This window comes from Lampetra fluviatilis, chromosome 65 (genome assembly GCF_964198595.1).
Source record: "Lampetra fluviatilis chromosome 65, kcLamFluv1.1, whole genome shotgun sequence".
Taxonomy (NCBI): domain Eukaryota; kingdom Metazoa; phylum Chordata; class Hyperoartia; order Petromyzontiformes; family Petromyzontidae; genus Lampetra; species Lampetra fluviatilis.
Genome location: NC_136339.1, coordinates 4,861,109 through 4,889,068, shown reverse-complemented (window position 1 = coordinate 4,889,068; position 27,960 = coordinate 4,861,109). Strand labels below are relative to the sequence as shown.

At 55.1% G+C, this 27,960-nt stretch overlaps 1 protein-coding gene across 1 annotated transcript; it reads left to right on the top strand.

Annotated features, from left to right (window-relative positions):
* The first annotated feature begins 49 nt into the window (after positions 1 to 49).
* Positions 50 to 27,607, top strand: LOC144952037 (uncharacterized). The gene is made up of 8 exons (XM_078882429.1): positions 50 to 198; positions 2,695 to 2,795; positions 3,631 to 3,659; positions 4,439 to 4,521; positions 5,484 to 5,580; positions 6,725 to 9,470; positions 9,531 to 13,197; positions 23,420 to 27,607. Exons 2-8 carry the CDS (start codon positions 2,764 to 2,766, stop codon positions 25,673 to 25,675), a joined length of 8,910 nt encoding a protein of 2,969 aa, XP_078738555.1. The 5' UTR covers positions 50 to 198; positions 2,695 to 2,763; the 3' UTR covers positions 25,676 to 27,607.
* The last annotated feature ends 353 nt before the right edge of the window (positions 27,608 to 27,960 follow it).

Here is a 27,960-nt window from a genome sequence, read left to right as displayed (position 1 = left end):
TGACTCCCCCCATTCGACCGGATCGACGATCCATTGGTCCGGTCTGACTCGTCCTGGCCTATAGGGCCGCAGCAAAGTGTATTTACATTGGTGATTATTTTATATATTTTTTTGTTAAAGTGAATAAAATATAATTAGCAACAAAAACAAAATCTGCTACCGCGGCGCGACTGCTGCGACCATGAAGACGCTGACGGAGTAAGATCGAATTTTGTCGCGGTCTTAAAGTGTTTTAAGATGTCTCGTTGCGCGCTCCCATCCCGCAGCGAGTAGGCCGAAGCCTAGGGGCTCGCCTGAGCGGCCTCCCGCCGGGGAGGGGCGAGGGAGCTGGGTAGGGGAGGTCAGGCGAGAGCGGTGGGTGCCGAGGCGTCTGGTTTCGGGTTGTCACTAGGCCGCGTGGTCCAAACCTCGTTAAAAACGTAACGTTGATCGTTGTAACATTGTAACATTATACTGTCACATCGTAGCATTGTATTGTAACATTGTACCGGCACATTGTACAGCAACAGCCTCGTCATGTCGAGGTACAACTATGTGCATAGTGTGGAGTCTACTTGCGCCCGTCATGGGATCGTGGAATTGCCAGCTCTGGCCGAGGGGACACACAGACAAAGATCCCCCTGCCCGCCCGTATAACCTCAACAGGCTGTAGGGGCAAGTGCTGATAGCGAGTAGCAGCACCTATTGAAGGCCGGCACGGCACACGAGGGGGTGGGTGGCCAGCACCACGCCCGGCCGCCTTTGTCTCCCCAGTGGCGATGTTTACTACACACCGCTACACCAGGTACTCATTTGAGGCTGAGTCGACCTAGGGGAGGCCCAGGACTGGTTCAGATAATCGTCACTGGGTGTTGTTGGGCGTGAGCGGGAGTCAAACTCGGGTCGCCAGCTTCGTAGCGCAGCGTAGCGCTAACCGCAACGCCACCGCTCCCCACACACACATACACACACCCACTTGTACAAAAACAGAGACACACACGTACGTACACACACACACGTACACAGACAGACACACGTACACACAGCCACACACACATGTACACACAAACACACACACACACGCGCACACAGCCACACACACACGTACACACACATGCACACACACGTGTACACACACGCACACACAGGCACACACACACACATGTACACACACACATGTACACACACACATGTACACACACACATGTACACACACACATGTACACACACACATGTACACACACACATGTACACACACACATGTACACACACACATGTACACACACAGACACATTGTCCACTCTTATCAGTGCTGGGTTTTAAAAGGCTCAACGTCATGTACCGCGGGGGTTATTTTCGACCATACTTCACCCCGCTGGTCACTGCGGGGGGTTTGTGAAATTTTTTACGTGGCGACGTTGGAGGAGACCCAAGAACCGGTTCGGGGGGGTGGGTTTGTTTTCTTTGCCCGCTACTAATGTTAGCCGTGTGGGTCTGGAATGAAACTCGGGGGGGTCTTGGCTGACTGTCGTCCACAGAGAAAGAGAGGGGGGCACAATCGCGCTAATCACTGCGCCACCGCTGATACGGCCGTCCCGTGCATTTAAATATCATTTTGCATTTCAGTTTAGATTCAGTTCCACCTGAAGACGGAAGCTTGTGTTGCCTCCGAAACGTTGTGATTTTTATTTTACTTTTATAAATTTTTTACCTACGTGACTTTACCGAAACAACCTAAGAATATGAATCCTTGCAGTCACGAAGGCTTCAAATCTAGAATTCATACTCTTATTTTTTTCGGTAAAGTCACGTAGGTAAAAAAAATGAAATTAAAATTAATAAAAATAAAATAATAAAAGTCACATTTTTTTACCTACGTGACTTTACCGAAAAAACTAAGAGTATAGGCTGTGGTTGTCCCACCTGATGACGAGAATAGTGCCCTACCTTATTACAGACCAAGGGAGAAACACAAACAAATAGACACAAAAACATGTTCTAGATTTGAAGCTTTCGTGACTGCAAGGATTCATATTCTTAGGTTTTCGGTAAAGTCACGTAGGAAAAAAATTAATAAAAGTTAAATAAAAAAATATTTATTTTACTTTTATTAATTTTAGGTAGGTAAAAAATTAAAATTAATAAAAGTAAAATAAGTATTTGTTTTATTTTACTTTTATAAATTTTTTAAATTAATAAAAGTAAAATAAACATTTTTTTATTTTACTTTTATTAATTTAAATATTTTACCTACGTGACTTTACCGAAAACCTTAGAATACAAACAATGTTTTGCCCGCATTGAAACGGCTGTACGCCGTATGGATCTGAACACTCAATTTCCCTGTACAAGAATACGGGTCAACCTCATGGGTTGACACGGTGTGCTTTTGTAGCCACAACAATGACCCCTATTTGTTTTTGAGGTAAGGCAGCGTCGTCATTTTTCTGCCAGAATCTTGTAATCAACAATCACAATAACCCCCAGTTATTTTTTAAAGCGCCCCTTCAAATGGGTAGACTCAAAAGCGCCAAATCCTCCACCAACCGATACAATTGCCACGTTGACAAAGCTGCATATTTATCCCGTGCCAGTGTATTCACCAAATCCTGACCGACGAATCCCTTCCCTGCAAAGCCAGGCCAGTCACCACTCGCCCTCAAAGTGCACCTAGCCTGGCGCAGACTCCGCGTTCACGGCTCCTGTCCCCCACAGCTCCGCCAGGTGACGGGCGAGGCGTGGAGCTCCGGGCTGAAAGACGCGCGGCACGGAATCTCGGAGATAATGATGCCGGAACCGGTGCCGGGATCGCCGAGGTAAGGTCCGTTAGACCGAGCAAAGCGATCGCCACGGGTGAGGCAGACGACACCTCGACGATTTAGTCAAGGGGCACGAACAACCACAACCGCCGTCGCCACGCGAACAGAGACAAGACGTTGGGAAATGAGTGACAAACGGTGACTCACCAGTGACTCACGGTCTACCCGTACCTGGCCGCACCAGGGTCGCAAACGGGTACCCGTACCCATACCCTACCCGGCCGGGTATCGGGTAAGGTACGGGTATCGGGTACCCGATTGCGACCTCTGGGATGAAGCCACGTTGCAGGCGCGGGTGGGTTGATTCTACGAACTTGAATTGTGAGAAGAGACAAGACGTTGGGAAATGAGTGACAAACGGTGACTCACCAGTGACTCTCGGTCTACCCGTACCCGGCCGCACCAGGGTCGCAAACGGGTACCCGTACCCAGCCGGGTACGGGTAGCCGGGTATCGGGTAGGGTACGGGTATCGGGTACCCGGTTGCGACCTCTGCTTCCGAGATGATGAAGCCACTGGGTGCTGTGAGCTTTTCAGTTGTCTCGTTTGAAAACCCATTTCTTTGGAATTGCTTTTTGCGTTCAGTTTGTTGTCATTCCCCGGCACCTCCGATTAGCACGGTCTGCTACAGTAGTAGGGCGCGAGTCGAGAAGTTCCACGTACCTCCGTGCACAAGGCTCGCAGGCTGATGGACTTTAGTGGCGAAGGAAAAGGTGCATCTCCGCAATTGCTTGCTCATGCACTCCGTGTTTTTTTTGTGTCGTTTGCTCTTGTAACTCGCTAAGTAAACGTTGCGATCTTGTGGCGTTCCCTCCCGTGTCTCTGCCCACAGGATGAAGAACAGGGAGTCACACAATGCAGGTAAGACACAAGCGCACGTTTTGTGTTACTTGAGTCGACAATGACGTTGATGGGTGGGCGACGATCGTCAAGGCTGACGATGATTACGACGACCCACGACTACCACCACCATCATCATCACCGCCATCATCATCATCATTACCACCACCACCACCACCATTGTCACCACCACCACCACCGTCATCACCACCACTATCATGGTCACCGACATCATAACCGTCATCACCATCAACATCATCGTTATCATCACCACCACCACCAACATCATTACCATCAGCACCATCACCACCGCCACCAACATCATTACCATCAGCATCATCACCACCGCCACCAACATCATTACCATCAGCACCATCACCACCGCCACCAACATCATTACCATCAGCACCATCACCACCACCACCACCAAGATCATTACCATCAGCACCATCACCACGAACATCATTACCATCAGCATCATCACCACCGCCACCAACATCATTACCATCAGCACCATCACGACTGCCGCCACCGTCATTACCATCAGCACCATCACCACCGCCACCAACATCATTTCCATCAGCACCATCACCACCACCACCACCTAGATCATTACCATCAGCACCATCACCACCACCGTCATCACCACCATCATCGTTATCATCGTCACCACCACCAACACAATTACCATCAGCACCATCACCACCAGCGTCATCACAACGTGAGCCCAGCGGCCTATCGAGGGAGCGCCTGCCCGCCCGCCCTGTGCTGTGCCTCCCTTTCCCCTGCGCCCGCACCAGTGGAGCGACATCGGAAGAAAAAGATCAACTACGGCATCAACAAGATCGGCGACCTGCTGCCATGCTCGGCCGCACTCAAGCAGGTAGAGTCACGCGCGTACGTACACGCACGTACGCACGTGCGTGTACGTTCAACTTGCTTTGCATCACTTTGAGACATCTCCTTTACCAGTGGCAAAATATAGTGATAGGTTTTTACCCTTTCAACTGGTACAAAAACTGACACCTTTATACTAGGGATCATGTTTGCAATAACCACAACACAAGCAGTCAAAATGCAAACAAAAAGAAACTCTGATAATGATATGCACTGTCCTTGAAGTTAATTGGTCCACACCCGAGACAGCTTTTCTTAGAGCCCGGTCTCCATTGGTGTTGGACCAGATGACGCCAAAAGGCGTCGTTTCGCATCGTACGTAGCCAGTCGTACTATGGGTCTCTATGGGTGTCTCTGTGGGTCTATGGGTCTCTATGGATTTCTCTGTGGGTCTATGGGTCTGTGTGGGTCTCTATGGGTGTCTCTGTAGGGCTCTATGGGTCTCTGTGGGTGTATGGGTCTCTGTGGGTCTATGGGTCTCTATGGGTCTCTGTGGTCTCTATGGGTCTCTGTGGGTGTATGGGTCTCTGTGGGTCTGTGGGGCTCTATGGGTCTCTGTGGGTTTCTATGGGTTTCTATGGGTATCTGTGGGTCTCTGTGGGGCTCTATGGGTCTGTGTGGGTCTCTATGGATATCTGTGGGTCTCTATGGATCTCTGTGGGGCTCTATGGGTCTCTGTGGGTCTCTGTGGTCTGTGTGGGTCTGGATGTCCGTGGGTCTCTATGAACTTCTTTACGTAGCCAACCGCGCTAATTGGAAGGCGCGGGGTGAAGGAAAGCAAGCTAAACGCAATAAGCACTTGTACAGCAATGTCGGTTTAAAAGTGCGTAGCCCCAGTCCAGCGTTGCAGATGGCGAGCGTCCCGATTCTCGCTTCTCCACGCTTATCCTCGCTTCTCTGCGCTTCTCCGGTGCTTCCCCTCCACCCCACCCCCCCCAATGGCCCCAGAGCAAGAACATGATTCTGGAGCAAGCGTCGATTTACATCACGGAGCTGAGGAAGAGGAATGAGCAGCTGCTGCTGAACAGCGGCACTCCAGAGCAGGGTGAGCAAAATGTTGCTGGCTCACCGGCCCACGCTCACCAGCTCACCAGCCCACGCTCATCAGCCCACGCTCACCAGCACACGCTCACCAGCCCACGCTCACCAGCCCACGCTCATCAGCCCACGCTCACCGGCACACGCTCACCAGCCCACGCTCACCAGCCCACGCTCACCAGCCCACGCTCACCAGCCCACGCTCACCACTGTCACTCGCTCACCAGCCCACACTCACCAGTCCACGCTCACCAGCCCACGCTCACCAGCCCACGCTCACCAGCCCACGCTCACCACTGTCACTCGCTCCCCAGTCCACGCTCACCAGCCCACGCTCACCAGTCCACGCTCACCGGCACACGCTCACCAGCCCACGCTCACCAGCCCACGCTCACCACTGTCACTCGCTCACCAGTCCACGCTCACCAGCCCACGCTCACCAGCCCACGCTCACCAGCCCACGCTCACCAGCCCACGCTCACCAGCCCACGCTCACCAGCCCACGCTCACCAGCCCACGCTCACCAGCGATATCGAACGCCGCACCTCACCGCTAACGCCGGCCCGCGCATGTTCCTCACCATCGCTACCCTACGCTCGCCACTGTCACTCGCTCTTCGTATCTCCCAACACCACTCACCGTTCCCGCTCACTCACTCCACCATTCGGTCAACGCCACTGCCACTCACTCAACCCCTAACTACTCACCCCACCTACTCAATGCCAGTGCCATTCACTCGACCAACACTACTCACTCACCCCACCCACTCACCCACCTACTCAACACTACTCACTCACCCCACCCAACCACTCAACCACCTACTCAACACCACTCCCACTCACTCAACCCAACACTACTCGCTCACCGCATCCACTCACCCACCTACTCAACTCCACTCCCACTCAACCAAACACTACTCACCCCACCCACCCACTCACCCACCTACTCAACACCACCACCACTCACTCGACCAACACTACTCACTCCGCCCACCACCACTCACCACTGCCTCTCTCAATACCACACGCAGGTCTCTGACCCTCCCCCCTCCTTCTCTCCCCCGCCCCCCCTCCCTCTCCCCCCCCTCCCTCTCCCCCACCCCCCCCCCTCCCTCTCCCCCACCCCCCCCCTCCCTCTCCCCCGCCCCGCAGTGGAGGAAATCCGCCGCCTGCGCTCGCAGCTGGAGGTGCTGCGCCAGGAGAACGACCGTTTCGCGCAGCTCCTCAGGGCCAACGACATCTGCCTCTTCGACGACCCCACCGTGCACTGGAAGGGCAAGGCCCGGGCCCGGCGGGCGCCCCCCGGGACGCCGGGAGTCGCCGCGCTCCTGGCAACGGCGCGGGGAGCGGCGGTGCCGGTGTTGGTGCCGCAGCCGCCGCAGGCGCTGATCGTTTACCCCGGGGCTCGCGGCCACGGCCCCCACGGCGGCACGGACGGCTCGGCGGCGGTGACGGCGGTGGCGGCGGTGACGGCTTGCGGAACGCTGGAGGTGATGGGCGCGGTGCAGACGCGGAGTGCCGTGGTCCAGACGCAGAGTCCTGGAACCCAGATACAGAGTCCCGTGGTCCAGACGCAAAGTCCCGTGGCGCCCCCCGGTCAGCTCGACGTTCGCGAGCCCGTCGCGTCGAACGGGACGGACGGCGGCCGCCACGACGGAGCCGCCGCGGCGACGGGGAGCCCCGGTGCCGCGGACGCGCGGGGGCCGGACGTTGCCGTGCAGCCTGACCCGCCGGCGTCGTCGCTCTCACCGTCCCCGGCCCCGCCGCCGGTTCCCTCGCCGCCGGCCGCCCGCGGCGCCGGCGACGCCGGTAACCCGCCAGAGAGTCCCCCTCCCTCGCGGGCGCCCGGCGAGTTGCCGGCCGCCGGTTCGGTTTCGCCGCGAGCTCCGTCGGAGGCTCCGGCGCCGGTCCCGCCGCCCGAAAGTTCGCCGCCGTTGCCGCCGACGGCCCCTCGGGTCGCCGTGGCGGTCGGCGCGCAGCCCCCGCCGCCGACGCCGCCGCCTGTGGCCGCTCCGGTCGCGGGGACGTCGGCCCGGAGCGTCACCGCCGCGCAGCAGCGGCAGCAGCGGCGGCGGCAGCAGCAGCGGCGGGGCGGGGCGACGGGCGTCACCGGAGCGCAGCAAACGCCGCTGCTCGTCGTCCAGCAGCCGCAGAGGAGGGGAACGTCCCGCACCGCACACGTCGGCGGGCCGAGACTCGGCAGGACGCCCGCCGCCGCCGCCGCCAGCTCGGGCTGCTGCAAGGGAGGCGGGCGGCCGCTCGTTAACATCCTGCCACGACCGCCACCCACCGCCAACGCCGTCGCCGCCGCGCCGAGACAGCGGGCGGCCCCCGTGCCGGGTGCGGCGTCCCAGACGGTGCTGGTGAACGGGCAGCTGTTCAACATCCGGCCGCTCAGCCCCTCGCCGGCAGCCTCCTCCTCCTCCCCTCCTTGTTCGTCGTCGTCGTCGTTTCTATCCTGCCCCTCCTCCTCCTCGTCGCTCCCCTTCGCCGAGGGGCACGCCGCCCGCTTGCAGATCCTTCGGCCGGAACCGGGGGCCGACTCCGCCGGCGGCACGGGCGCCAGCGCAGCGCTCAGCGCCATCGCCTGCCTCAACCGCAGCATTTCGGAGGGGGCGCCGATCCGCCCGGCGGCGGCGCTGGCGCCCGTCCGTGACGCCTGTGCCGGCATCGGCACTGCCCTCAAGACGGTGCGGGCGCTGCTGGGCAGGAAGCGGAAGATGCGCGGGAGGAGGGAGCCGGCGCCCAGGCAGAAGCGCGGGCGCAGAAGGGGCCCCCCCGCCGCTACCGACGGCACCGCCGCCAACGCCGACGCCGGCGGGGAGAGCGGAGAGAGGGGCGGCGTGCCGGAGAGAGCCGTGGAGGCCTCGTCCGTGGCTGCTGCCGGGCTGGGAAGGGCGCCGGTGGCGGGCGCTCCTCCGTCTGGCGGAGGTGGCGATTTGACGGTGCCGGCGGTGGCGCCGGCTGTGGCGGCGGTACCGGAACCGGTGACGGCACCACCGGCGCCAGCGGCGATAACGGCAGAAGCGTCGCCTCACTCTGCCTCGGCGATGTCCTCGAGTGGCGTGGTGACTCATCCATCTTCCCTCGGTCTTCCTCCGTCTCTGGCTCCTCCGTTTCCGGCTCCTCCACCTCTGGCCCCTCCGTCTCTGGCTCCTCCGTCTCTGGCTCCTCCGCCTCTGGCCCCTCCGTCTCTGGCCCCTCCGTCTCTGGCTCCTCCGCCTCTGGTTCCTCCGTCTCTGGCTCCTCCGTCTCCGGCCCCTCCGTCTCCGGCCCCTCCGTCTCTGGTCCCTCCGTCTCTGGCTCCTCCGCCTCTGGCTCCTCCGTCTCTGGCCCCTCCGTCTCTGGCCCCTCCGTCTCTGGCTCCTCCGCCTCTGGCTCCTCCGCCTCTGGCTCCTCCGCCTCTGGCCCCTCCGCCTCTGGCTCCTCCGCCTCTGGCCCCTCCGTCTCTGGCCCCTCCGTCTCTGGCTCCTCCGCGTCTGGCTCCTCCGTCTCTGGCCCCTCCGTCTCTGGCACCTCCGTCTTTGGCTCCTCCACCTCAGGCTCCTCCATCACCGACTCCTCCGTCTCTGGCTCCTCCACCTCTGGCTCCTCCTTCATCGACTCCTCTGTCTCTGGCTCCTCCGTCTCTGGCTCCCACACCTCTGACTCCTCCATCTCTGGCTCCTCCGTCTCTGGCTCCTCCGTCTCTGGCCCCTCCATCTCTGGCTCCTCCGCCTCTGGCTCCTCCGTCTCCGGCCCCTCCGTCTCTGACTCCTCCGTCTCTGGCTCCTCCGTCTCTGGCTCCTCCGTCTCTGGCTCCTCCGTCTCCGGCCCCTCCGTCTCTGTCTCCTCCACCTCCCGCCCCCACGTCTCCCCCCATGTCTCCCCCTACATCTACCCCCACATCTCTCCCCACGTCTCTCCCCACGTCTCCCCCCACGTCTCTCCCCACGTCTCCCCCCACATCTCCCCCCACTTCTGCCACGCTCTCCCCCGTTCTCGCCTCGACCCCCACCGCGACTCTGTCCGCTGCCGTGACCCCTGGGGCCGATCTGTCACCCCCTGCCCCCCCTCCTCTGCCAAGCCACCACCCCTCTTCTCCAGCCGTCCCTTCATCTCTCCTCTCCTCTTCCACTCCTGTTACCTCCTCCGCCTCCTCTTCGTCGTCACCTCTCCCGCCTCCCTCTGCTTCGCTCCTCCTCGCCCCCCAATCTTCACCTGCGACCCCCCCGGCGCCTCTCATCCCCCCCCTCACCTCGTCGCCCGCCCCCTCCCCCGCGGGCGTTCCCTCCCCTCCGCCTCTCACCTCCTCCTCCTCGTCAACTTCCGCCGCTCTTTCCGCACCCTTCGTTCCCTACGCCCCCTGCTCTCCGCCTGCTGCTACTGCTGCTCCTGCTGCTGCTGCTGCTGCTTCCCCTCCTCCTGCTGCTGTTGTTGCGCTCCCTGCTGCTGTTGCTGCAGCTCCCCCTGCTCCTGCTGCTGCTGTTGTTGCTCCCCCTGCTGCTGCTACTGCTGTTGCTGCTGCTGCTTCCCCTCTTCCTGCTGCTGTTGCTGCTGCTCCACCTCCTCCTGCTGCTCCCCCTGCTGCTGCTCCTGCTGCTTCTGCTGTTGCTGCTACTCCCCCTGCTCCTCCTCCTGCTCCCCCTGCTGCTGCTGCTACTGCTGCACCACCTCCTCCTGCTGCTGCTACTCCTGCTGCTGCACCACCTCCTCCTGCTGCTGCTCCCCCTCGCCCGGCCCCCGCTCCTCCGCCTCCCTCTGTCGCCCGCCGCGCGGCGCTGCCGTTGGCCACCGTCCAGCCGCCCGCCGCTGCCGGGCACCCCGACGGCGCCGCCGCCCCTCGTCCCGACGACGCCGCCGGCACCGGCACCGGCACGGCGCCAGCGGTCGCGGCCGCCTGTTCCGGCGCGGCGGCTCCCAGTTCCGGCACGCACGGATTCTCGGTGGCGTCGCTGCTCACGGTCGCGTCGTCCTCATCGTCGCTGTCATCATCTTCATCTTCCTCCTCCTCCTCGTCGTCGTCGTCGTCTCCGGCGCCCGGCGACGGCGCCGACCGGGCCCCGACGCCGGACGCTCGCTGGCCCCCTGCGTCGTCGCTCGGCAACGGCCACCACCACCACCACCTACACTACCACCGTCACTCACAACAACAACAGCAGCAACAGGAGCAACAGCAGCAGCAGCTACGCCATCACCAGCAGCAGCAGCAGCTGCAGGCGGCGGTGACGCCAGGGCACCGGCAGAGTGGGGAGGAGAGCCGGGAGAGCGAGGACATCGGCGACGCTCGGCGTGGGCGGCACAGCCGGGCCACGGCGGCGCCACCGCCGGTGTCCGTCGGCGGTGCCGGGCACGGCGGTGCCGGTGGCGGTTGCGTCGTCGGCGGTGCCGGTGGCGCTGGCTGCGAGGACGGCGCGGCGCCGTCCGCGGTGGAGGGTTGCGCCGGGAGCCCGTCGACGACGGTGGGCGCCGTTCGCTGCTGGGGGGCGACGTCGGGAGACGCGGGCGGCGGTCATTTCGTGGGAGGCGTCAGCCTTGCCGGCAGCGCCAGGGGCAGCAACTCCGGCGTCGTCAGAGGCGGCGTCGTCGGGGGCGGCCGCTTTGTCGAAAGCGGAAATGCCAGCGGCCTCGTCAGCATCGGCCACTTTGTCGGTAGCACCGGCGTAAGCGGCCTCGGCAGCGCCGGCGGCGGAGGCGTGCCAAGCGGCGTCGGCCACCCGATGGGAAGCACCGGCCTCGGCAGCTGCCGCAGCGATAGCATCTTCACCCTCGGCAGCTGCCGGAGCGCCGGCGACAGCATCTTCACCCTCGGCGGCGCCGGCGGAGGCGTGCCGAGCGGCGTCGGCCGCTCGGTGGGAAGCGCCGGTCTCGGCGGTCCCGGGAGCGCCGTCGCAGGCGGCCTCGGCAGTCGAGGCGCCGGCGGGAGCGTGTTTGGCAGCGGCGGCGCCGCTTCAAACAGCCTCGGCAGCGTAAAGCACTTGGTGGGGAGCGGCGGCGTTAGCGGGAGCGTGCTGAGCGGCGCGAGCCACTTGGTGGGGAGCGGCGGCAGCGGAGGCGCAAGCGGCCTCGGCATTGGCGGCGGGAGCAACCTCGGCGGCGGAAGCGGCGGCCGTCTGGCCGGGGGCACGAGCGCCGGCGCCGGCGGCCACTTGGTCGGCGCTAACTTCGGCGTCGGAAATGCGACCGGGAGCGGCTTCGGCAACGGGAGCGGCGGCGGTTTCGGCGTCTCCGGCGGCTCCGGCGGGCCGGGCGACTGCGGCGGCCTCGGCAGCAGGATGTCTCACTTGGTTGGCAGCAGCGGCGCCAGCGGCTTCGGCGTTGGTAGCGCCCATGGGAGCAACCTGAGCGGCGTCAACAACCTCGTGGGGGGCGGCACCGGCAGAAGCGCATCGGAGAGCCTGGGGAGTCTGCTGGGGAGCGCCGGCGCGGTTTTCGGCGACCGGATGGCGCCCGAGCTGCCCGCCAGCGTGCAGACCGGCGGCGGTGGCGGCGTGAGGTCGTCCCTGCTGCTGCTGCAACAGCCTGCGGCCGCCTGCGCCCTGCCGATCCGTCACGCGGCGCCCGAGCCGGGCCCGAAGCCGGCGGGGGAGAACCCGCTTGGCGCCGGCGGCAGCCCGGCAGGCGCCGTCATGGGGCGCCTGCCGGGCTTGCCCCAGCAGCAGCAGGCGGAACAGCAGCAGCAGCAGCAGACGCAGCAAGCGCTGCAGCAGTTGCAGCAGCTGTCAACGCGGCAGGGATTGCGGCAGGGCATCTCGCATCATCAGCTGCAACTGCAGCAGCAGCAGGCGCTCGCTGTGCCACGGAAGCAACAGATGCAGCAGCAGCAGCAACAGCAGCAGCCGCAGCAGCAACAGCAGCCGCAGCAGCAACAGCAGCAACAGCAGCAGCCGCAACAGCAGCAGCAGCACTGTGACTTGAGCTGCATCTCGTTCTCAGCCGTTCCCGCGGCCTCGCCCATGAGCCAAGATCTCGGCACCGGGAGGTCCAGGGCTGGCGGAGCCGGCGCGGCTGAGAGCGGAAAGCGGCAGCTGTCGTCCACCTCGTCCACCTCGTCCACCACCACGTCCACCACGTCGTCATCGTCGTCGTCCTCGTCGAAGAGGAGGAAGCAGGCCGGCCGTTCGGCAGAGCCGCGCTCGGACAGGAGCCGAGCTGCGTTTGACGCGAGGACCTACGCTGGTTTTGTTGTCCCCGGCCAGCACCAGCTTCACCACCACCACCTCCATCTCCATCAACAGCAGCAGCAGCAACAACAGCAACAGCAGCATCTGCTGGCTCAGCATAATGCACACCATCATCAGCAACAACAGCAGCAACAACAACAGCAGCAGCAGCAACAGCAGCAGCAACAGCAGCAGCAGCAAAGCCGAGGTGCGGTGGCTCACCGACATTCGTACCCGCTGGCTAGCGCCGACGCGGCTTCTGCCGGGGCGCCGCTGGCGTTTGCCGATCCCTTCTCTTCAGCGGGCGCCGCGGATGCCGTTGCATCGGCCGGCCGCTTTGGGCTGCATCAGCAGCAGCATCAGCAGCAGCAGCATCAGCAGCAGGAACAGCAGCAGCAGCAGCAGGCGGCCGCAGCTGCCGTCACGGGGCATCTGGCGCACTTTCGAAGTCTCCAGCAGCCAATGGGCAAGGACGGCTTCCAGGTGAGGTGACCCCGTCACAATATGAGAGTAGGTATAAAAGTGTAATGTTTAATATAATGTATAAGGAAATATATAGTATCGTAATTGTATAGTGAATATACAGCAGTGTGGTATACAGTGGGGTGGGTAGAATCATACATAGTGTAATATTACAATGTATAGTCTACTAGCGGAAGTACCCGGCGTTGCCCGGGTGAAAAATATATTTCTTAAAAACCTTACATATATATACACAGATACGAAGGTATTGTCAAAGCCCGGTGGGCCATTTGTACATTTCTCCACCAACAAATATATGAGAGGCTTGCACAAGTCCAAAAAGTTGTAGAAAGTGTGGGGCAAATACAGTGATACCTCGGTTCACGAACTCCGCTTCTGTTCACGAACAACTCGGTTCACGAACAGAAAAGTTCATAAAAATCTGCTCCGGTTCACGAACTCCGCTTCGGTTCACGTACAACTCGGTTCACGAACAGAAAAGTTCATGACAATCTGCTCCGGTTCACGAACTCCGCTCCGATTCACGAACAACTCGGTTCACGAACAGAAAAGTTCGTAACAATATGCTCCGGTTCACGAACTCCGCTTCGGTTCACGAACAACTCGGTTCACGAACAGAAAAGTTCATGACAATCTGCTCCGGTTCACGAACTCCGCTTCGGTTCACGAACAACTCGGTTCACGAACAGAAAAGTTCATAAAAAAATGCTCCGGTTCACGAACTCCGCTCCGGTTCACGAACAACTCGGTTCACGAACAGAAAAGTTCATAAAAATCTGCTCCGGTTCACGAACTCCGCTTCGGTTCACGAGCAGGAGCCGCGGCCATTTCAATGCTATTTCCAGGCCGTCACGTGGTCGTGACTTCCTGTAGGAAGATCGTGGAGAGAAGAAGAGACAGAAAGAAGTACTGTGAGTACTGTGAAGACACTTTCAGTGACTTTTTGCTTTTTGGTGTGCTTTTTAGCACATACAGTACTGTACTACTGTACTGTACAATACTGTACTTACTGTATTGTACAGTTCACCCGTTTGAGTGCTTACTGAAGTCATCTCAAGCAAGGTTAGTGTTCTCTCTTTATACATTACTATACTGTACAGTACTAATGTGTATTGTAATTTGTTTCATATTTTTGTGCTTCAAAAACCAAAAAAAAAGGTCAGAACGGATTAACCGGATTTACATTGAACCCTGTGGGAAAATGTGCCTCGGTTCACGACCAATTCGGTTCGCGACCAGAGTCAGTTCACGAATTAAGTTCGTGAACCGAGGTATCACTGTATAAGGAAATATATAGTACCGTAATTGTATAGTGAATATACAGCAGTGTGGTATACAGTAGGGTGGGTAGAATAATACATAGTGTAATATTACAATGTATAGTCTACTAGCGGAAGTACCCGGCGTTGCCCGGGTGAAAAATATATTTCTTAAAAACCTTACATATATATACACAGATACGAAGGTATTGTCAAAGCCCGTTGGGCCATTCGTACATTTCTCCACCAACAAATACATGAGGCTTGCACAAGTCCAAAAAGTTGTAGAAAGTGTGGGGCAAATAGTTGATGTAAAAGGTTTCCGAAAATTGTGGACCCCCCCTCAAAAATATCTTTACCCCTCGTAGGTATATATACCTACACACCTTACATACAACAGAGGAAGTATCTATTGACTCCGTAGTAGTATCTACTGACTGTACCGTAGTTTCTACTGAGCCAGTAGTAGCTACCAGAGGTGGGACAAAGTCATTGTTATGCAAGTCCAAGTCGAGTCGCAAGTCATCAAATTCATGACTCGAGTCTGACTCGAGTCCAAGTCACATGACTCGAGTCCACATCTCATAGGTGGGACAAAGTCATTGTTATGCAAGTCCAAGTCGAGTCGCAAGTCATCAAATTCATGACTCGAGTCTGACTCGAGTCCAAGTCACATGACTCGAGTCCACACCTCTGGTAGCTACTGACTGTGTAGTAGTATTTAGTGACTGTAGTAACTACTGACCATAGTATTTACTGGGCCTGCAGTAGTATCTACCGACTTTATACTCGTAACGACTAACTGTATAGTATCTGCTGACTCTATAGTTGTATCCACTGACTATAGTAGTAACTACAAAATCTATAGCAGTATCTACTCACTCTATAATAGTATCTACTGACTAGTAGCTACTCACCGTGGGAGTATGTACTGACTGTATAGTAGTATATAATGACTGTAGCAGTATTGACTGACTGTAGTGGTATATACTGACTGTTTTAGTATTTACTATAGCGGTATCTACCAACTCGATAGCGGTATCTACTATCACTACAGCAGTGTATACCAACTGAGGTGGTATCTGCTATCACTACAGCAATGCATACTGTGTTGGTACCTATGATGACAGAAGTACATACCGAGTGTGGTGGTACCTGCTGTGATGACAGCAGTACATACCGAGTGTGGTAGTACATATATTACATACACAAATACAAAAAGTTTAATGTACGTAAAAAGTATTTGTGTATGAATTTAACGTGTTTAGGAGAATAAAAACTGTAATACTAAATAAGCAATGGACCTGTGAACCCAAATGATGGACCACATAATAAGCCAGTGTGGTCTCCGTCTCTTCAATGTAGGAATAACACGACTTGCATAAGCTCTCTCCTGAAGCCCTTTCGTTGCCAGCGGACCTGAACATTGACATTTAGCTCTCCAAAAGTGCCATACGCAAGAAGACAAACAGAAACATGTATTCAATTGTAGTTAACATTTATTTAGTGCCTTTTTATACGGCTCTTGACTCAGGTGCAACTGCAACAAACAAAAACATGAACAAAGAACATCTTAAAGTGACGACGCGCGATAGAAACATCCAGGAAAAAACAGCAAAATCTTCCTGAAAAAACACCGTATATCAACGCTGCGCGCAAAAATCCCAGTGGGATGCAAGTCTAACAATAACAACCATAAAACAATTTAGATTAAAGTTATCAGGCTAACTCTGTACTATTCTTTGGTTCTTTCGGTAAAGTCACGTATAAAGATAAAATAATAAATAAAATAATAGCATACTACGACGTTTCGATTGCAACACAAGCAATCATCATCAGGTATAAAGGAAATAGCAACACAAATCTAACCAGAAGACTATAGACAGACATATAAGCAGACAGATATCACAAAGACACACAGAGAGAAAACACGTATCGGCACAAAGAGAGAGGTCGTCTCTGTGACGGGGCCTTAAATATAGAGAGGGGGCGGGGGCGGAGAGAGGGAGGGGGCAGAGAAAAAATTAGCATGTCAATGAGTGGACGACGACGGGATACGGTACGCAAGCTTGAAAATTAGGAGAAAGACACACTAAAATTAAATAACCTAGCAAAATATCGAAATGTAATGTAATGCAACACAGAGAGTCGGTCAACACACAATTAACGCATACCCTGGTTGATTACGTATTTCAAAGATTGCTAAGTTAGAATTCCTGCAGTCACGAAAGCTCCAAAATTAAGATTAACTCTGTACTACTACATAACATGTACATGCCTTTGTCTTTTATCGAATCCAGTGAGTCATAAGTACATGGTCAATGGTAGAAAAACACGTATTTATTTGTACTATAGTAAGGCACTACAAAAAACACAGACTATGAAACTTGTAACCAATAAATTGTGTTGGTTGAGCATCCCTTGGAGGGAGAGGACAATTTCTAGTCTGGCACCAGGAACACTGCTGCATCGCTGGTTGCCTTGCTGACCTTCATCTCCCATGAAGTATATCTGAAGAAACTTTGGCTCTTCGCCACCAGTCAGTGGCTGAATGGATCCAATTCGATGATAGACTTGGCCTTGAACTTTGAATGTGGGCATAAATCCTGGCTCCGCTATCTCCTTAGTCGCACCAAAATAAGTCATTTGAAAGCAGGAATTGTACTTCCTGATGTTGGTCAGAAAGTGTTTAGACACCGGGGTATGACCAGATACCAAGGATTCTAGATTTGAAGCTTTCGTGACTGCAAGGATTCATATTCTTAGGTTTTTTCGGTAAAGTCACGTAGGTAAAACATTAAAATTAATAAAAGTAAAATAAAATAAAAATCACGACGTTTCGGAGGCAACACAAGCTTCCGTCTTCAGGTGGAACCGTCACAGCCACGACAGCTGTATCAAGTAAATGAGCTACTTGATACAGCTGTCGTGGCTGTGACGGTTCCACCTGAAGACGGAAGCTTGTGTGTTGCCTCCGAAACGTCGTGATTTTTATTTTATTTTTATTAATTTTAATGTTTTACCTACGTGACTTTACCGAAAAAACCTAAGAATACAGATACCAAGGATTTGAGTGGCTCGGGGGACGTCTGCACAAGGCAAAGTTTGACTTTTCCATCACTGCAGCACATTCCCTTGGATTCTCCTTTCCACTTTTTAGCACCACATTCTGCGCAAGTAATTGACACACAGCCTATTATCACCGTGGATTGATAATCGATCTCTGGTTGGTAAATAAAAGCTGCTCTGTTCCAGTCCGGGTTATTTTTTCTTGTTCTCAATGCAGCCGCATCACAGACTTGCCTCTGGCGCACCGTTTTATGATGTTGTGGTTCCTCAACCCGTGCCGCTGCAGTGACTGTGCCGGCTTGTCGAGATGCACGATGTCCCTGGCTTGTCGAGATGCACGATGTTCAGGGTTTTCTTCAACCCGCTCCGCTGCAGTGACTGTGCGATCCCTGACTTGTCGAGATGCACGATGTCCCTGGCTTGTCGAGATGCACGATGTTCAGGGTTTTCTTCAACCCGCGCCGCTGCAGTGACTGTGCGATCCCTGACTTGTCGAGATGCACGATGTCCCTGGCTTGTCGAGATGCACGATGTTCAGGGTTTTCTTCAACCCGCGCCGCTGCAGTGACTGTGCGCTCCCTGACTTGTCTAGATGCACGATGTTCAGGATTTTCTTTAGTCCGTGCCCCTGCAGTGACTGTGCGCTCCCTGACTTGTCGAGATGTACCCTGTTCAGGATTGACTTCAGCTTGGGTTGCTGCAGTGGCTGTGCAGTCAGTCGTTTGTTTTAGTGCACGCTGTTATTCAGTTTCCTCAGCCTGTGCTACTGAGACACCTTCGTTGTTTGTTTCAGAAAGTTGCTGCTCCTGCGTAGGTTGTTTTGCGTGGTACAGCGCCACTCTCTTCGGGTGTTTTTTTTTCTTGGAGAGAGAGGCTTGATTTTTTTCTTTTTGGCATTTTTGCCGCAAAGAAAAACCTCACTCCCGTCACCAATCAGCAAGCTTGTTAGCGTAATCGGCCTGGCCTATCTCTCTCCTCCTGTGATCTTTATTTCCAAGTTTTCTTCAGAGGAGCATTCATGCATCTGTAATTATGAGATGCACACCAACGAAATTTTATAAAACAAATGTGACTCTTATCATTTTACCAACATAACAATACAATAACCTCAGTACTATATCTAAAAAAATATTATGAACTTATCAAACTATAAGTTGATAATAAATGAAGTAGAATCATGAGGGTTTTTCCGGCAGGTTGTTTTTCAACTTTGCCAAGAAATAATTTCAAAACGAAATAAATAATGAAAAGGAAAAAAGTATCACACCTGAAAATATGAGCAGATGCGCAGCAATCAAAGCCGGAGCGAAAAAGATTGATTTTATCTTTATTTTAAAAATTAAAAAAGTCGACGAAGATCAAATTTTGATTCGTTAATAAACACTGTGCAAAGGAAAAGTGATGATTTTTTTAATCCCAGGGTAGTCAGTGTTACACACACACTTGGACTTACACACCTAAAAAAAAAATCTTAAAACAAACTGAATGTTTTGTCCTTGTGTTTCTATTTACGTGGCATTAACGAAAGAGGCAAATACAAAATGAAAGGCAACCGTTTTAAATAATAAATTAAGCACGATAATACATTTTCCGCCATTTTGATTTTTAAATTTGCCGCGAGCGAAAGTGTGAAATAAAAATGTACTCATATTAATAAACTTATGTTACCTGTAACTATGTCCAAATGCACACAAATTAACCCGAATCAACAAATCTCACTGACCAACCCTCGCAAGGAGGAGGGAAGTGTGAATAAGCTGGAGCAAAAAAGAGATTTATTTAGTCTTTATAAAAAAAATGAAAAAAGTCGAAAAAGATAAAATTTTGATTCGTTAATAAACACTGTGCAAAGGAAAAGTGATGATTTCTTTAGTCCCTGGTAGTCAGTGTTACACACACACTTGGACTTACACACCTAAAAAAAAATCTTAAAACAAACTGAATGTATTGTCCTTGTGTTTCTATTTACGTGGCATTAACGAAAGAGGCAAATAAAAAATGAAAGGCAACCGTTTTAAATAATAAATTAAGCACGATAATACATTTTCCGCCATTTTGATTTTAAATTTACCGCGAGCGAAAGTGTGAAATAAAAATGTACTCATATTAATAAACTTATGTTACCTGTAACTATGTCCAAATGCACACAAATTAACCCGAATAAACAAATCTCACTAACCAACCCCCGCAAGGAGGATGGAAGTGTGAATAAGCTGGAGCGAAAGAGAAAGAGATTTATTTATAATTTATTAAAAAAAACTCTTAAAAGATCGAATTTTGTATCGATTATAAACACTGTGCAACAGAAAAGTGATGATTGTTTTAGTCCCTGGATAGTCAGTGTTACTTTTTACACGCTTATGCCTCAAAAGTACCAAAAAGGCTGTAATTCCCCTCAAACTTAGCTTTTGTGACAAGGACAGTGATATTTAGAAATATAGCTATTTTTAAATCCTTTTATATTAAGTTCGCTTGCTTGCTTGCTTACGACCGTGCAAATCTTTCGGTCGTTTTTTAACCCACTTCCCGTGATCCAATCGAGCTGACATTTTCCACACAGACTCGTTGTGCGTGACAATTAATTTTCGTGAAAAATAATTTCCAAAATTTTACACTGTTTAGGGAAAACAAATTAAATATTTAATTACCAATTGCTTAATACTGGCAGACAATCATCTGACCCATAGGTGGCAGCCATCTCAAGCCAGAGGACTTATAGTGAAAAACTTTGTTTTTACGGGTTTACTTGTTAATGATAAAACGCGATGTGCATTTGTGTCATGCCTTCACGTAAAGTCCTGGTCACAAAAGCAAAGTTTGTGGGGAATTATAGCCTTTTTTGAACTTTTGATGCATAAGCACGTAAAAAGGTAACATTTATTACCCAGGGGAAAAAATCGTGTTACATAGTGTACGATCATCAAACATTGCTCAACCTCTATCATCTTCTTACTTAATAATTAGTAGTAAACAGTAATATCTATCTATGTTTTAACGGAGCTGTTAATAAGCACGACCCACCTTGTAAGTTTGCCCACGGAATGAAAATCCCCCTCTCTCTCCACAGCGCGTGTGCGTTGCCAGGGGCAACCCCCCGGTCAGCGTTTCGCGCATGCGCGAATGTCGCGCGCGGAGCGGCACGGGAAAATAAATAAATAATGTTGTATATCAATAAATCGATAATTGAACCAGTTTAAAGGTGACGGATGAAAAAACGGACATGCCTATGCCCACCGCTGGGCAAGGGACGTGACTCCCGGCAAAAAAAATTCGGCCTAAACCCCACGGTCCGAGCGCCAAATCCCTCGCAAGCGAGCGTACACAGACGGACAGACAAAAAATGACTCACCCAGCTTAATAACCAAGCTACAGTCTACATTATAGACTGCCAGTACGCTCACCCAGCTTAATAACCAAGCTACAGTCTACATTATAGACTGCCAGTACGCTCACCCAGCTTAATAACCAAGCTACAGTCTACATTATAGACTGCCAGTACGCTCACCCAGCTTAACCAGGCTACAGTCTACATTATAGACTGCCAGTACGCTCACCCAGCTTAATAACCAGGCTACAGTCTACATTATAGACTGCCAGTACACTCACCCAGCTTAATAACCAGGCTACAGTCTACATTATAGACTGCCAGTACGCTCACCCAGCTTAATAACCAGGCTACAGTCTACATTATAGACTGCCAGTACGCTCACCCAGCTTAATAACCTGGCTACAGTCTACATTATAGACTGCCAGTACGCTCACCCAGCTTAATAACCTGGCTACAGTCTACATTATATAGACTGCCAGTACGCTCACCCAGCTTAATAACCAGGCTACAGTCTACATTATATAGACTGCCAGTACGCTCACCCAGCTTAATAACCTGGCTACAGTCTACATTATAGACTGCCAGTACGCTCACCCAGCTTAATAACCTGGCTACAGTCTACATTATATAGACTGCCAGTACGCTCACCCAGCTTAATAACCTGGCTACAGTCTACATTATAGACTGCCAGTACGCTCACCCAGCTTAATAACCTGGCTACAGTCTACATTATAGACTGCCAGTACACTCACCCAACTTAATAACCTGGCTACAGTCTACATTATAGACTGCCAGTACACTTCTAGACGGAGACTTGTGTTGCCTCCGAAACGTCGTGATTTATTTTATTTTATTTTTATTAATTGTAATTTCAGTTTTTTACCTACGTGACTTTGCCAGTACACTCACCCAACGTAATAACTATTTGTGCAGTCTACATTTAAAGAATCGAATCTTGGCGCGCTTGGGTTTCATTTTAATTAATGAGTTTTCTTTTAATTTGTATATGTTATGCTTTCAAGTTTTCAGAAGTTTTTTTAATAAAATTTTCCCCCGGGCAACGCCGTTAGTAGCAGTTTATATTAACCAACTTATATTAAACGGGAATAGGGCGATTCTAAATGAATCTACAACCTTCTATTCCTTTGCACGATTCAGAGAATCGATTCTTGGCGCGGTCGGGTTTAAAATTAATTTCACAGTTGTATTTTAATTGGTATGTTATGTTTTAAAGTTTTCACAATATTTTTAATGTATTTTTCCCCCGCGCAACGCTGGCTATATCGAGTTTATAGCACAAAGTCTTCGCCTGACAAGTGTGGGGTGTCGAGGCCTAGTACCGTGCAGAGCCTCCGGCCTCGCCTAGATTGCCCACCCGGCCGAGGCTGGGTGCTGGGGCCACTACCCCCCCCCCCCCCCACGATACAATAATACTGTCTAATCGCTATAATTTTATTATCTACCGACCCTATAATAGTAATTGCACACATTGGGGTGGGGGGGAGTGAAGAGGACGTGAAACTTTGATGAATTTACCTCAGCGTCGCGTGTTAATGCGTGCGCATATTTTTAACGGGAATTAAAAATGGCGTCCACCCCGCAGCGACGGCGTTGCTGCCCGTTGCCAGGGGAAACCGCCTGTTGCCAGTGGCAACCGCCCTCACGCATGCGCAACGGCGTGCTTTGTCACGTGCAGGTCGGCAATCATAAATAAATATATAAATAAATAAAGAGCTATCGCACTAAATCAATAATTAAACCACTTTAAAGGCGACGGACGAAAAAACGGAAATGCCTATTCCCACCGCGGGGCACGGGACGTGCCTCCCGGCAATTTTTTTTCATCCTAAACCCCACGGCCCGAGCGCCAAATTCCTCGCAAGCGAGCGTACACAGGCCGGGTACGGGTACGGGTACCCGTTTGCGACCCTGGTGCGGCTGGATACGGGTAGGCCGTGAGTCACTGGTGAGTCACCGTTTGTCACTCATTTCCCAACGTCTTGTCTCTTCTCACAATTCAAGTTCCTAGAATCAACCCACTCACGCCTGCAACATGGCTTCATCCCAGAGGTCGCAATCGGGTACCCGATACCCGTACCCTACTCGATACCCGGCCGGGTACGGGTAGCCGGGTATCGGGTACGGGTACCCGTTTGCGACCCTGGTGCGGCCAGGTACGGGTACGGGTAAGGAATCAAAACCCGTTTGCGACCTCTGCCCCTCGCGCACGAATGTACGCACGCACGTACACTCACACACACGTTTAAAGTAGCCGTTGGTGCACAACTTCAACGCGGCGCCGGCTCCGCCCTGATCTGGGGCAGCGGTCGCGGCCGCCGTCGCGCACCCAGCCGGCTCCCGTCGCCACGGTCGTCGTGGGCGACGTGAATAGGAATGTTGTGTCTTCTTGGTTCTTTCGGTAAAGTCACGTAGAATGGAAACAATAAAATAATAATAATAAAACATAATAAAATAATTCTCACGACGTTTCGGCCACATGTTGCGGTACGTCTCCGCCGCCGATTTGCGTTGACGGCGTCGCCGCGCCTTCCGGATGTTTCCCCAGGGGTCGCAGAAGTCTTCTTCGTCTTCCGAATCGTCCTTATCGGCCGTGAGGGACAACCAGCCGGCCTTCACGTTCGAGCAGCAGCAGCAGCAGCAGCTCGTTCAGCACCACCACAGCCTGCAGCTACAGCAGCAGCATCACCAGCACCACAGCAGCCATCATAATCACCCCCATCACCAACAACACCGGCTGCAGCAGCAGCAGTTTGGAACGGTCTCGTCTTCGACTGCCACTTCAGCCCTAGCGGATGACTGCACGCAGCAGGCCGGCGGGGGTCTGTTGCAACAGCAACAGCAGCAGCTGCAGCTGCAGCAGCAGCAACAGCAGCAGCAGCTCCCTTTCTCAAACATGACACCTTACCAGCATCCCACGGCAGCCGGCGGATTGTTCGGCTTGCGCACGAAGACACAGGAAAGCCACTTCCAGCAGCAGCAGCAGCAACAGCAGCAGCAGCAGCAGAGGCAGCAGCACCAGCAGCAGCAGCAGCAGCAGGGCGGTGTTGCCAACGCACGTCCCGATCGCAGCCGCGCTTCCAGCTACTCCGCCGAAGCGCTCATCGCCGGAGACGCGCACCACCAGCACCAGCAGCACCAGCCGCCGCCGGCATCGGCATCGGCGGCTCAGCGAGCCAAGCTCAACCCGCCGTGCTTCTTGCCGCCGCCGGTGCACGACGCCCAGCGCCTGTACGCCCCGACGCTGGCGCCCGACGGGTGTCTCCCGGCGCAGCGGGCGGTCCCGCAGCATCCGCACCAGCAGCCGCACCAGCAGCCGCACCAGCAGCAGCAGCGGGGGGGGTACCAGCTGCACGGCAGCGGCAGCGCGACCGCGACGGCTCGGCCCGCGTCGCTGAGACACGCGGACGGTGCCGAGGCTTTGGTGACGGCGGCGGCGTCGGCGGCGCAGTCAACGCCGTTGTCGTCGGAGGCGTACGCCTGCAAGACGGACGGCCTGTTCGAGGTGGCGCAGAGAGACGGCTCCGGCAGAAGGGACGCCGCTGCCGCCGCCGCTGCTACCGTGGAGTCGTTGCGGCAGAGCACCGAGCAGCAGCAGCAGCAGCAGCGCGGGAAGTCACAAGATGCTCAAGTTGCGGTCGGTAAAGCGGGCAGCAGACCGAGTGGCGGTGGCGGTGGCCGGCAGGCCAAGGCTTTCTGCCGGCCTCACGGCGGCGCAGCGGCGGTGGCAGCGGTGGCACCGCACGCCCGGCACGGCCCGGCGACCCACGTCCCGGCGACCCACGTCCCGTCGTCGTCGTCGTCGTTGTCGTCGCTGTCCGGATCGTCGGCGCCGCCGATCGGCGCGTTCTTGGGCGCGGAGGGGGTGCTGTCGCCGGGCCACCATCACCACCATCACCACCACCACCAGCACGGAGCGTTCGCCGCGCAGAACTTTGCCAGTTTCCCGTTCGTCCCGGACGTGGGCGGCGCGGGGACGCCGGGAGTGGGGAACCCGTTCATGGGTCGCGCCGACTCTGCCGGCGTGCACCACCACCACCCTCACCACCACCCTCACCACCACCCTCACCACCCTCACCACCACCACCCGCACCACCACCCGCACCACCACCCTCACCACCCGCACCACCACCACGCGGCGGCCTCGCTGCTCCCGGTGGAGACAGCCCCGGCGAACGTGGCGGCGCCGTACTTCCCCGCGTACTCCCCGGCGTCGCGTCCCGGCCTCTCCGCGGAGATCCCCATCGCCTACTTCCCCAACCAGCTGTTCGGCGCTACCGGCGCTACCGGCGCCACCGGCGCCACCGGCGGCGGTAACGCCGGCGGGGCCGACAAGGTCGTCGGCTGCGGCCTCGGCTCGCAATCGGCAACGACGCAAACGCCGCAGCCGGCGGCGCCGTCGTTCGGCGCTCTCCTCTCCCCTTCCCGCGCCGTCGGCTTCGCTCAGCCGGGATTTTCGCTGCTGCCCGACGTGCCAGGCCGAGTCGGTGGCGGCGGCGGCAGCGCGACGGTGGGGCCGCCGGGGGGGGGGCTGGCGCACGCAGCGCACCTCTCCAACTTCAACCTGACGGCGCTCTTCCCCGAGATCACAGCCCCCGTGGTGGTGCCGGTGGCCTCGCCGGCGCTGGGCGCGGATGGCGTTGGCGGCGTCGGCAGCGGCGCGTCGCTGGGCGTGGCCGTGTCGGCGGCGGAGGCGGTCAAGCAGCAGCAGCAGCAGCACCAGCAGCAGCAGCAGCAGCAGCAGAGCAGCCGACCGGCACACAACATCAGCCGGATACTGGGGCACAGCGGCAACTCACTTTGAGTCGTGTGGCACCGGGAGACGTGACGGGCGGAGAGACTGGGTCTCAAGATCGGGTCCTGATTGAGGCGCGGTGAGACTGGGTCTCAAGATCGGGTCCTGATTGAGGCGCGGTGAGACTGGGTCTCAGGATGGGATCCTGATTGAGGCGCGGTGAGACTGGGTCTCAGGATCGGATCCTGATTGAGGCGCGGTGAGACTGGGTCTCAGGATGGGATCCTGATTGAGGCGCGGTGAGACTGGGTCTCAGGATCGGATCCTGATTGAGGCTCGGTGAGACTGGGTCTAGGGATGGGATCCTGATTGAGGCGCGGTGAGACTGGGTCTCAGGATCGGATCCTGATTGAGACGCTGTGAGACTGGGTCTCAGGATCGGATCCTGATTGAGGCTCGGTGAGACTGGGTCTCAGGATGGGATCCTGATTGAGGCGCGGTGAGACTGGGTCTCAGGATCGGATCCTGATTGAGGCGCGGTGAGACTGGGTCTAGGGATGGGATCCTGATTGAGGCGCGGTGAGACTGGGTCTAGGGATCGGATCCTGATTGAGGCGCGGTGAGACTGGGTCTAGGGATGGGATCCTGATTGAGGCGCGGTGAGACTGGGTCTAGGGATCGGATCCTGATTGAGGCGCGGTGAGACTGGGTCTCAGGATCGGATCCTGATTGAGACGCTGTGAGACTGGGTCTCAGGATCGGATCCTGATTGAGGCTCGGTGAGACTGGGTCTCAGGATGGGATCCTGATTGAGGCGCGGTGAGACTGGGTCTCAGGATGGGATCCTGATTGAGGCGCGGTGAGACTGGGTCTCAGGATCGGATCCTGATTGAGACGCTGTGAGACTGGGTCTCAGGATCGGATCCTGATTGAGGCGCGGTGAGACTGGGTCGCTGGATCGGATCCTGATTGAGACGCGGTGAGACTGGGTCTCAGGATCGGATCCTGATTGAGGCGCGGTGAGACTGGGTCTCAGGATCGGATCCTGATTGAGGCGCGGTGAGACTGGGTCGCTGGATCGGATCCTGATTGAGACGCTGTGAGACTGGGTCTCAGGATCGGATCCTGATTGAGGCGCGGTGAGACTGGGTCTCAGGATCGGATCCTGATTGAGGCTCCGTGAGACTGGGTCTCAGGATCGGATCCTGATTGAGGCGCGGTGAGACTGGGTCTCAGGATCGGAGACTGGGTCTCAGGATCGGATCCTGATTGAGGCGCGGTGAGACTGGGTCTCAGGATCGGAGACTGGGTCTCAGGATCGGATCCTGATTGAGACGCTGTGATACTGGGTCTCGGGATCGGATCCTGATTGAGGCGCGGTGAGACTGGGTATCAGGATCGGATCCTGATTGAGGCGCGGTGAGACTGGGTCTCGGGATCAGATCCTGATTGAGGCTCCGTGAGACTGGGTCTCAGGATCGGATCCTGATTGAGACGCTGTGAGACTGGGTCTCAGGATCGGAGACTGGGTCTCAGGATCGGATCCTGATTGAGACGCGGTGAGACTGGGTCTCAGGATCGGAGACTGGGTCTCAGGATCGGATCCTGATTGAGGCGCGGTGAGACTGGGTCTCAGGATCGGATCCTGATTGAGGCGCTGTGAGACTGGGTCTCAGGATCGGATCCTGATTGATACAGGGAGAGACCAGGGAGGGTCACATGATGTTGGAGTCTCCATTGAGACTTCTTTTTAAAAATTGCCATCGTTTAATCCTGCGTATAATTGCCGGAATTGCGTCAACGTTACTTAATTTATGAACGTACACGAATGCATAGATATATATATAAAACGATAATAACAATAACAACCACGAAGTTATTTGGTTGATGAATGTAGTCACTTTCTTTTTTAATCTTGAGTCTTCAATGTTTTGAGCGTGTCGCTCTCTCGCCTGGCGAATTGAGGGAAGGCTGTCAAATGAAACCCGTTTGGAATAAAACCTTCCGATATTTTTGGCACACAAAGGCAGCTCCATCCGATGGCGTTGGCGAAACGATGATGATTGTGTTCTACAGGGGGTGTGTGTGACCCCTGGTGGTGAGTGAGGGTGCTACAGGGGGTGTGTGTCGACCCCTGGTGGTGAGTGAGGGTGCTACAGGGGGTGTGTGTGGACACCTGGTGGTGAGTGAGGGTACTACAGGGGGTGTGTGTCGACCCCTGGTGGTGAGTGAGGGTACTACAGGGGGTGTGTGTGACCCCTGGTGGTGAGTGAGGGTGCTACAGGGGGTGTGTGTGACCCCTTGTGGTGAGTGAGGGTACTACAGGGGGTGTGTGGATCCCTGGTGGTGAGTGA

Excerpts from the sequence above, each read along its gene's own strand:
- LOC144952037 (XM_078882429.1), top strand. The coding sequence starts at position 2,764 with ATGATGCCGGAACCGGTGCCGGGATCGCCGAG. Across the intron at positions 2,796-3,630 it reads CCGGTGCCGGGATCGCCGAG|GATGAAGAACAGGGAGTCAC; the intron begins GTAAGGTCCGTT and ends CTCTGCCCACAG. Across the intron at positions 4,522-5,483 it reads GCTCGGCCGCACTCAAGCAG|AGCAAGAACATGATTCTGGA; the intron begins GTAGAGTCACGC and ends CAATGGCCCCAG.